This window comes from Phaethon aethereus, assembly GCF_964289735.1.
Source record: "Phaethon aethereus genome assembly, chromosome: 3".
Classification (NCBI taxonomy): domain Eukaryota; kingdom Metazoa; phylum Chordata; class Aves; order Phaethontiformes; family Phaethontidae; genus Phaethon; species Phaethon aethereus.
Genome location: NC_138576.1, coordinates 117,880,410 through 117,891,275, shown reverse-complemented (window position 1 = coordinate 117,891,275; position 10,866 = coordinate 117,880,410). Strand labels below are relative to the sequence as shown.

General features: G+C 38.4%; 1 protein-coding gene across 1 annotated transcript in view; it reads left to right on the top strand.

The window, feature by feature from the left end:
* Window positions 1–7,882: 7,882 nt before the first annotated feature.
* GPCPD1 (glycerophosphocholine phosphodiesterase 1) overlaps window positions 7,883–10,866 on the top strand; it is a gene marked incomplete at its 5' end in the record, with an annotated part of 37,248 nt that continues 34,264 nt past the window's right edge. Inside the window, 3 exons of the mRNA XM_081997830.1 lie at window positions 7,883–7,931; window positions 9,141–9,225; window positions 10,109–10,193. Coding sequence (XP_081853956.1) covers window positions 7,883–7,931; window positions 9,141–9,225; window positions 10,109–10,193 — 219 coding nt within the window. The remainder of the gene's footprint in view (window positions 7,932–9,140; window positions 9,226–10,108; window positions 10,194–10,866) is intronic.

Sequence of the window (10,866 nt, the reverse complement as noted above, 5' to 3'; positions counted from 1 at the left end):
GCGGGCTGCCGGCCGGGGACACGCCGGGCCGGCGGATCTGTTTATTTACGTCCTCGCCGAAAACCTTCACCCGGGGCGGTCCCGCAGCTGCCGCATTGTGTAAGCGGCCGGGAGGCTGGGACGGGGCGGGCCCGGGGACGCGGCGCGCCGCCTCCCTGCCGGCGTCCTCCCGCAGCACCGCGCGGTGCGGGGCAGGCGGCCGGGGCGGGCGGGGAGCGCTCAGTAAGTCGCCGTCAGGCCGGCCAGCGAGGTGCGGCGCCGGCCGGTGGGGCTGTGTGCCCTCCTTTCTGCTCGAAAGAAAGGGAAATCTCTGCTTTGGACTGGGGGAAGACACTAACGATACTAATGTGCTTTAGTATTCTTCATCTTACGTGGAGCAGTAAGACAACTCTAGATTAACTTTATTATCTGCTTCCCAACCAGGCTGTTGCAGGAGGCACAGATTAATTTTCCTGGTTTTTTTCTTTTCTTTCTTTTTCAATCAATAGCTTGTCTTGCAGGGTGTTACTGTTTTAATTCATCAAAGCGTGCACTGTTGGATGGAGATTAGCCTTCAAAATATTTTAAATGTTAATGGTAGAGTGAAATAGTTTATAAGTGGAATTATATTTTTATTATAAAAGATATTTTTCCTTACAGACTTTTGTATATATTTCCATTCTAGCACTGTTGCCTGTAAAATAATGATAGAAAATATTAAAAAAATCAGGGGAGCGCTGTTTGTCTTGAATAGAAGCTACTCATCTAAACGGCCACGTAATTAATCTCTTAGTAAAGCATGTTGCTCCTCAATAAAATGAACACAGGCTTTGAAAAACCTTTAAAAAAGGTGTTTGTTGTTGTATTGAGTACTGATAGCTGTAGGGAGCATTATATACATGTTATTTGTCCATGTCATTTTTAAGTGAGGCATGTTAGTATGATCACAAAGAGCTAAACTACTAGTACTACTTGGTTGAGATCTTGTCAGCCCCACGTTAATAATGAACAACACTTCAGAAAAGAGAAAAAACTGAGGCTGTTCTGGTTTACTTGCAAATATGCCCCAGCCATTTCCTGTCTTTTTCAAGAACTTTGTCTACAAAACTGCTGTGACGTAGCTAAGACAGAAGAGTCTGCTACACGGAGAGGTATTTAAGAAATACTGAAAACTGCTAAGTTGTTATTTAAAACAAAGCACATGCAGTATAGGTGAACACAGTATGTCAGATATGGATCTTGTGTTTGATCACCAGCACTGGCTTGCCCCTGCAAACAGGTAGTTAAATTGATACTGAAAATACCATCTTAAAGATATTTTTCTCTATTGGTATATACTAATGTGATTCTGTTTCAGAAATGGTACGCAGTCTTTGCTTCTTTCTAGATGTCAGGATAGCCCTATTGGTAAAATTCCTGCCTTCAGGTTGGAAGAGCATATCCAAATCTTGTATGCAAGTTTCTTTTCTGGCCAGTGTTAATACTGCAATGCAGCGTGAGAGAGCTGCTGACTTTGTGGCCGTCCTTTCTTATGCAGTCAGAGTGCAGGGAGGGGGCAGGAAGAACCTTCTGGTTGTTCGGGTGAAAATGAAGGAGTTGATGCTGTAATGCTGTTTCTAAAAATTCTCTTCCAGTTGTTGGAGTGAATGTCCTGACAAGCATATTCTCTGACCTTGTTATAAATCCAGGTGTTGGCAACTGTTGTTACTTAATTTTACTATGTTACTAATTTGTTACTTTAGGTGTACTTTATAATATTCTTATACCTTGTTAAGATCAACCATAAGGAACAAAAACTGTTCTTCATACTAGAAGTTTAATTGGATTTTAATAGATATCATTTAAATATTAAAGGTATAGTCTGAAGTAGCACAAGTTGATATTTTTATGCTCAAGAGTCTAATGCTCTAACATGAGTAAAAATGACAAAACTGTGTCTTAAAACAGCAGTTTTGTGTGCTTAGGCTCATATCTCTTCTTTGTTCAGCATAACACCAGATCTGACATGTGGTGGATTTTCTATTGCTGCGTATAGTACAGCTTTCAAGAACGCAAAATGTAAGTACAGTACGTTCTCCTGCACTACGCGGCAGCAGTTCAGTTGCAGGCTTTCTGAGGGAGGTTGCAGGGGGCTGTGTGCCCTGCATCAGCCCCACTCCTGCCAGGATGCGCTCTCAGTTGTTGAATGACTTGGCTGGGACTGTGGCACCTTTCCCCTGCTTCAGGCTGGAGTTGGACCTCTCCTTGATGTTAGTATGTCGCATGAGTGGAGTGTCTCCAGCTGTCTCAAGTGGAGAATGTCTGCTTAAAATCAGAAAAATAAAAGCAAAAATACTGCAACCTTTTAGTTTGTGACCTTTTGATCTTTATATGCAAAAAAAATGGACCGATATTTTGAAATAATAGAGCATATGTTTACTTCTTGCAGTACCAGTGGTCTGCACTGTGGTCTGTGATGAAATGTGTGCTAATGGTATGAAAGAGCCTGCTTGTACACAAACAGTCTTTATTTTTCTACAGATAACTAAGCAAATTCAGTAATATAGTGGTTAAAAATATTCTTACGTTAAGAACCAGATGTTTGAAAGTATTAAAATGCATTACGGGAATATCATGGCACCCAGATACCTAGCTGTCTCATTTTAATTGTCTGTGTAATTACCTTTGAAAATTTCCATTAAGTACCTATAAAAAATTTATATACCTGGATATCTTAAAAAAAATTCACCCATTAAAAAGATACTTTTATAAGCTGTATTTTACCTTTGTTGAAAAATCTATGTTGTGTATTACCTAGTCATCCTTAAACGTAACGTTACCCAAGAGAGTTTTGGGTTGATAGCTTTACATCAGAAATTTCTACTAATAGTTTATTAGATAGGGTTTGGGGAGTGAGGGGGAAGAAATGTAACAGTATATTTCTGTGTAAGTCTGCTGCTTTTTGGCTTTCTCATCAGCATGTTGCCAAATACTGATTATCCTCAGTGGACTAAGTCCATGGAAGGGGTCAAGGTGTCAAATGACTGGGTCATCTAACTTCTAGGAGCTTAAATGAAGTTGGTTTAGTTCACACTCCATTAAACTTTGGATTCGCTTCATGTACTGGAAGACCGGCATTTTGCTGCTGCTTTGATCTTGGAGTTATTTTTATTATGAGTTCTGATTATTTTCAATAGAAATCTCCCCCCTGCCCCCGTTTTAGAAAGCTAGTGTAGAATTTCCTGAGGCTTGTTCTGTTTGTCTTCCCTGTCTTCCCCCTCAATGTCAATGAGTATTTTTCCTTCTAGTGCTAAGTATAACCAGTCATTCTGCAGCCCTTGCAGCCAACTTACCGTTGATAAAGTCAGCTTTTCATTCATATCTATCTTAATATTGTTGCCTAAAGAGTTTCCTGCCTAATTTTGAAAGCTGCCTGTCCATACAACAAAAAGAAAGTTCAAGGCCTTCAGGCTTGCAAGTTTCTGCAGTAGAAAAAAAATTATCACATTGTACTTCAAGCCTGTGTCAAACATTGCCTTTAGAGCATTAGAAGTCAGAGCCTCGCAGACCCATTTGAGTTGCTATTAAAAATCTCACTTGTATTGAGAGACGTCATCTGGCTTTATGAACGCTGTGAATTTTTATGAGCCTAAAATTTGTTCAGTGTTTTCAAGCTAGGCTATTATATTCCAGGACTGTCCCAGTTTACTTGATGTGTATTTATATAAGCATGAAATACTGAGTATAATATATGGGACAGCAAACAGCCAATATGTCTTAGAATATGCTGGAAAGGTTAAGGAAATTAAGGGGCGGGGGTGGAAATGATCTACTAAAGCTCCAGGGTTGTGAAGGGTTTTTATATATCACCAAACGTCTAAACCAGAAGGTTCAAATGGACTTCAATCTTGGAATTGTTAAATCCATCTTCTGGTGTGTTTTGACTACAACCGAAAGTTATCTCTGTCTTCCCTATCCATGATGAACTTTGCTACCTCATTTCAGAGGAAAGCTATGATATTTTGTGATACATTAATAGTTGATGGTGTGTGATGCTGGAAGATGAGCCTGAAATGTTGTCTTTTCTTCCAAGTGCCTTTAGAGGTCCATGGCTGTTTGCCTGCATCTTCTAGAAGTGCCCTGCTAGAATCAGGAGGGGAGAGCTTGGGTTCTCTATTATTCAGGGGAGTATGTTAACTCCTGTCACTCTTGTACTCCTTTAGGTGCCCATGAAGAGGAGAAAATTGTGAAAGGAAAGCTTTACAAGCAATATTAGAATAAAGAGTACTTTTTTTTTCCCCCTCTTCCATTCAGCCTGCAGGATACTATGCTTAAAATCTTTGTTGCTTTTCTTTTGGGTGTATGAAGGCAAGTAAGTGGATTTCTGAAATTGCAAGATTCTCAGTTGGTTTTTTTCCCATCTAAGACCATGAGGAGAGCTTTATTTTGTGGCAGGGGAACCAAGATTGCACATGATGCTACGTACTAGACTGTTGATCTTGCACCTGCTCTGGAAGCCTTGCAGACAGCCTGTTTTATACAGTGAGGTTGGTCGATGGAGGAGGGTTACCTGAGTCAAGCTTTTGAAGGTAGGTCAGTACAGCCCTAGGACTCAAGGTGCTGCTGCTGTGCTGTCACCATCTCCTTGGGAAGCCTCCAGAGATTGTGAAAGGTAAGGGTTTGCTTTGTGAAAGGAGGACAGTATGAGAGAGACCTGAACTGTGACATGGTGGGGGAAAAAACATGTTTCTGTTGTAAAAGCAAGAATCTCTAGGTAGAGAAATGCTTTTTTTTTTTTTTTAATAGTGAAGTTGCTGATACCGTTGTGTGAATGTCTACCTGGGGGGAGACCTCAATTTCCCAGGAGAAAATGACTGAGATTCAAGTGTTCATTGCTTGCTTGCATACAGTTGCAGTCTATAAAAGCTGACCAAAGGGAAGAAGTGAGAGACTGGAGGAGGGGCAATTGTTTGCATGCCAGGCTAGCATTTGGACACATGTAGTTGCAGCAGATGTGAATTTGGCTTTAATACTTTTGAACCCAAAGGCTGTTTAAAAACAGTCGTTGCATAAGGACTTCTAGTTTGTAAATTTGCTTGGTTGACTCTGTTAATATTTGCTGATTAGGAAGCATTTAACTTTTTTAATATAACTGTTCTAACTTGTCTCGTCTCAGTTCCCCTGAGTAGACAATTATGACCCCTCTGAGCTGAGGATTCTTTATATTTTCCCAAACAGTCCATCTTTACTTGTGTGGGGAGCAGAGAGGATTTTGTTATTCTCCATCAGCTTTGACAAGGCAGTACTGAAAGACTGAAGGAAGGAATATCAGGGTTTAAAAGATGGCTGACACCTGCTGGTCAGAGGATTTGGTTGTCTAGGATTTCTTGCCATTTCTGCTTGGGAATTAAACTACTCCCTCTTCTCAGGAACCATCAGCTTTTTTCCCTGAAATAAAGCATTTTCATATCAAGTCTTGAAAGTACAGAGTGCTTTATAACTGTATGATAGTACACAACATAGGCTTGATTCATTACCAAAAAGCAGACCTATTTTTTTCCTTGCTGTATGTTTACATACAGTGCTCTGCTAGAAAAGATGTTTCTTCAAAATGAGGGGTAGTACTTTGACCCAAAATGTGAATATAAGTGCAATAGCTGTAGCTGCAGTTCTGCTAGAAAAATCATGCCTGCGTATGGTGATGTAGACTAGAGGTTTTCTTGTGATATACATCCCTTGGGCAGGTTGAGTAGGTCTTTGAGGTAAAATGTCTTTTGAGCAGAATTTTGACAACTTTACAAAGTAAGTTTATCAAAATCTCCTTACTATTAACTACTGTTATATAGAAAAGTAATATTCTTTTGCTAGGCGGTTTAGAAAAGCCCACAGATGTCTTGCAAGTAGGTACATAGAATTTTTACAGCATTAACTAAAAGCTTTATAGACTTAACAGGATTTCAGATTTTCTCTAGGAATGGACTAGTTAGTTAATTTGGAGTATGACAGACATGCTGTTTTTGGTCAAGTTTAATTTTGAATCATGTTGAATCAGCTTTGCAAACAGCTTTCTTTTTTTTTTTAAAGGCAAAAGCCTGTTCTTGCTTTGAGAAACAGCTGTCACTTACTTGCTTTGTAGTCTTTGGCAAGGCATTTTTGCCTACTTCATCTCCCCTTTGGCTCTTCTGCCTTTTTGGTTAAAGGGCATCCAAGCAAGGACAATCGGTGAATACAGCCAAGGCCCTGAACAGTGTCATCATATATGCACACTAGTAGTTTATATTCTCTGCTTTAAACTGAAATTTTTGTGTCATACTGGACCAGTTTCACAAGTCCAATTTTAGTTTCAGCACTGGAACATGCTGCACTTCTGTGTCTATAAATAACTGCTAAAAATAAGTGCTAGAATGTGTCACTGTTAACATACAGACCACCTAATGACACACACACACATGACAGAGCTTCATAAAGGGTGTGCCCTTCATGAAATTCATGTTTATTAAGTGTGCTTATTTCTGGCTTCAGTAGTTTGGTACTTTATGATTTACGGAAGTTTTACTTACAAAAGATTACATGCAGAATAGGGATTTATGACCAGAAACATCTATATTTCTACAGTTTTCTTGCTCTCTTTTTACTACTGGAAAGTGATCTCCTTTGACATAGAGAGGGAAATAAAGGAGGAGAAAAAAGAATGTAAAGTCAAGGCAGCAATAGCTAGAAAAGGAATGGATTAAGAGAGGAGGAGAAGAGCCAGAAGAAAAATTGTAGGTGTTTAAACTTCAGACCTTAAACAACTTTTTGATTGCCCAGGATGAATGAGTTAGTTAGTTCTTCTTGTTATTATTAAAGCTGTTACTAAAGGATTGCTGATTGACATTGTACTGAAATAAAGTGCTTTTCTCCAGCTCAAAAATAGCGATAAAAACATTCTACTTGCTTGGTTTAAAAACAAAACCCACAGTGAAAGAAAGAAATTGATTGGTTGAGAGCATTGCAAAGTTAATTCTGCATATAATTAGTGTGACTATTTTGCTGCCCATGTCCAAAGGAGTATACTTTGGTGATGACAATCTAGCAACATCTGGACTTGGACTTTGATGTAACTACTACTTTCATAAATAATGTAAGGGGATATTTTACATCAATAGTGTTTCTGCTGTAATGGGGAAAGTGGGATTCTGCCAGCTTTTTTCCATCAAGTTACTGTGTATTGGAGGAGGCTAGAAAGTTGAAGCAGGGTCAGTCCTGGCTACAGGAGGCTATAGGCAGTCCTTTTCTGCTGTGGTGTTTTGAAGACTGCTTGGTGCTTCTAGTTCCATGTGAAAGGCTGGAAGTATTGGTAGGGGAGCAAAATCCAAGGTGATGAACAACTTGTTGCCTGTGACAGCAAATAGCTGTCATCTATCATGGGTTCTTCCCCTTTTTCTTTCAAGGTGGTAGTGCTTATTTATGAAACCTTTCTTGTGTTTTGAAGAGGAGCTGAGGAATAGCATAGGGAGACAGTCAGAAGCTATTGCTTGCCAAAGATCATAATCTTAAATGACTTATGTGGCCTCTTTTGGAGCAAAATTAGTCAAAATAGAGGTTTTTGAAAAATCTCAGCTTAAGACTGATGTTGATACTTGCATATGGTATTTGATTTAGTAGTCTAAATAGTCGTCGTTTTCTCATGCCAGTGTTGCAACATTGTCTTCTGCAGCTGGATGCTGTTTCCTGTGGCTGCTGCTGGTTTTAAAGACCTTTCTATTTTTACTGCTCACTCAAACAGTAACATCACTAGTGGCTTGCTTCCCTGTAAGTGGTGGGATTTGAGTTTCCTCTTACTTTGGACAGAACAGATGTACTGTGTTGTTCCTGAAATGTAGTATCTTTTTCTTCCCACTACAGGAGGGTTCAGCTATCCTAAGACAAAAGTTCTGCAAGTATGACCTCTTCTCAAGTCACTTTTGAAGTAAGAGGACCATCAGTACCAGGTACCCAAATCATGCTTTCTCCTTTTTGTATGATTTCACTAGAAGACAACTGAATAGAAGAATGTTCAGAGACTGTCTTCTTTGTCTGTACCTCCTTAGAGGTAAAAGAACATGCTGAATTTCCCTATGCCTGCTTTGGTTTAAGGGTGACTTTGTTTGAAACTTTACATTTAGGCATTTCATATTAGAGGCTGAAGTAAATGTCAGTATTTTTTTTATTACATTTTGTTTAAAAGTTGCTCAAATATTCTGGTAGTTTTACATTTTGCGTAGCAAGATTAAAAGATTAAGCAGATGGTGCCTAAATATGCTTTAAACCTTCACATTTTCTCCTTCTGCAACATATTTTTATCTTGTGTCTAAAAATACTATTGAAACCCTGTAAAAGCAAAATACTACTTTGTCCTTTCCGTTTGTATTTGTTGTTTTTGTTCTTACAGTCATATACATACAGGTTTTATGTTAAAAACAAGGGTTGCAATGTTAATGTTAACTCTTGAATATCCCAGAATCAAGCATTCTTATACTATTGTAATCTTTTTGGATTCTTCCTTTCTGTATGTAAGTATGCATTAGGGTAGACAGAGTGTGTTTCATAGGTTTTTTGTGTAACAGCGTTACGTTTTTATATCAAATAAAAAAATGGAAGGCATAGCAGCAAAATTCATTTTATTTCTCTCAGGAATAAGATCAAATGGATGTGTTGACTTGGGAATAATGTTAGCAACCTCTTATTTGTCTGTGCTTTCTAGATTATTGGTGTGAATTTTAGAGAATTACGGTTTTAAGCATGTATGTTAGTACTCTGTGTGTATGTGTACATACATTAAAAAATAGACAGTATATAAGAAAAAAAATGGTTCATCTTGACAATAAACATTTTACAGTGAAAAGTTGCCTGCTGCATTTTCAGAGATTTTTGTGTAGTATTACTGCAGGATGATTTGGAAGCCAACCCTTTTAAGGGCTGGGGTTGTCCATAGTCCTTCTCTCAGCGAGATCCTTATGATGGTGAAGGAAACACTCTTGGAATTTTTCCCCCACCCAAAATTACTTTCTGAACTGAAAAGAGGGGGTTTAGATGGGTGATTGGTGCATATGTTTAAAATGCTTGAAGGTTTGACTTTGTAGGTTGTACATATTAATTCCATATAGGCTTGAGTAATGAAGATGGTGGGGTTTTTCTGTTTGTGGTTTCTTTTTTCTTAGGAGAGGTTTTCGCAATATGCGGGAGCTGCAGTGCTTTGGGAAATTGGAATCCACAAGTTGCAGTGGTCCTCCAAACCGACGATCGGTAAGGCTGTGTTTTTCTTTTTTTTTTTAATTTGTTCCCTTTGAAGTAGCTGGAGTTCTGGAGCAACAAATTTATTCTGGCTCTGAGTTTGTAAACTATTAAGCTACACATACTGTTAGTAAAACTTCACAGAATTTCTTGTTTTGCCCTTGAACATTTCGAATGCTTAGGAATGTGTCTAAGAAAATGTTTAACTTGGGTATGCTTTTCTAGTTACAGATGATGCTTCTACCATTGTGGCTGGCATATTTCAGTAGTTCCGTTGTAGGCATTTTGAATAAGAAACTGCTATGGATAATTCTCAGTCCCATAACTATACAACAAGTTGTAGGAGATGTTTATAGTGTTTACTTTCTTTTTAACCTGTACAAGTTGTTATTGTAGCTATAAAGAAACGGGGAGATTATTTAAAATGAGACTTGCATTAAAACTCTTTAAGTGGTTTGCATGTATATAAACATGAGTGTATATGAAGAAAATTTAAATGCAGCGGAGGAATTCAGTGTTTTTTTAAAATGGCGTCCTGCCTATCGCTGTTTGTATGATGCTGGAAAACAGGGCTCACAGGATATATTTATAATTCTGTCAGTGACTTGCTGTCTGATCTTGGATGAGTCTGAATTATTTCATCATGTTTTCCCCATCTGTTAAATGAGGATGAGAATTCTTGCTGCATTTGGGCTCTTCAGATCTGTAGATTAGAAAGTACAATTTCAGTTCTAAGTATTTATTGTGCTTTGTGCATGTTTGGCTAAGTTACATTGTAAAATCTTTTCCTTGCAGCAATACACTAAACTTCATTTTAGACTATCTCTTAGGACAGACATATGCCTGAGGTGACTGTTAGGCTGCATTTTGAAACTGTTTTGTGTTTCGCCCCCAGTCAATTATGGAAAGCTACTGTAGAGCTTCCTAGAGGAGTTCCTGTTCGGTATCGGTATTTTAAAGGATACTTCCTAGAACCTAAGGTATGTACAACCTTTTCTGATTTAAGTTTGCTCATCCTTAGTAAAAAATTCCCTTATTTGAAATAACAAGGATTTTCTGAGTTAAACTTGACGTTTTAGACATAAATCTTAAATTGCCATGTATGAAACATTTAAAATACTTGTGGAAATACAAGCTGTTCAATTCTGGAAGTACATGACCATATGCTGTTAACTTTTAATTATTTTTGGTAAATTGTCCTCTCTCTTTTACCAGTGTTAGTGTTTATAAAAATTCCAGGGATAGTGAAATGCCTGACATTATAATAAAGCTTAAATGATACAGTGAAGTTCTCGCTAGTTATAGCGGAGCTGTAGCAACTTCTATACTTATAATTGAATATGGACTTCAGCAGGGTAAGGATCTCTAGCATGGAAGCAAGCAGTAGCAGGAGAAAATGGTTAGTGTGAGCAGGTGTGTTTTAAATTTGCCTAGCCTACTAAAGTTTTTAAAATTACTGCAGGTTTTTTTGGTGAAGCATGGGAATTATTAACTAGCTTTTGAGCTGCATAATTAACATGTTAATCTCTTGGAATGAAAAGGTAAAACAAGGAATGGGGCATCCCAGTGTTTTTTCTACATTTATGTATCGGTATTTGCATGACCTGGGGGGGAAAAACCCCCAGGAGATAGACACAGAAGTGTTTTTACAGG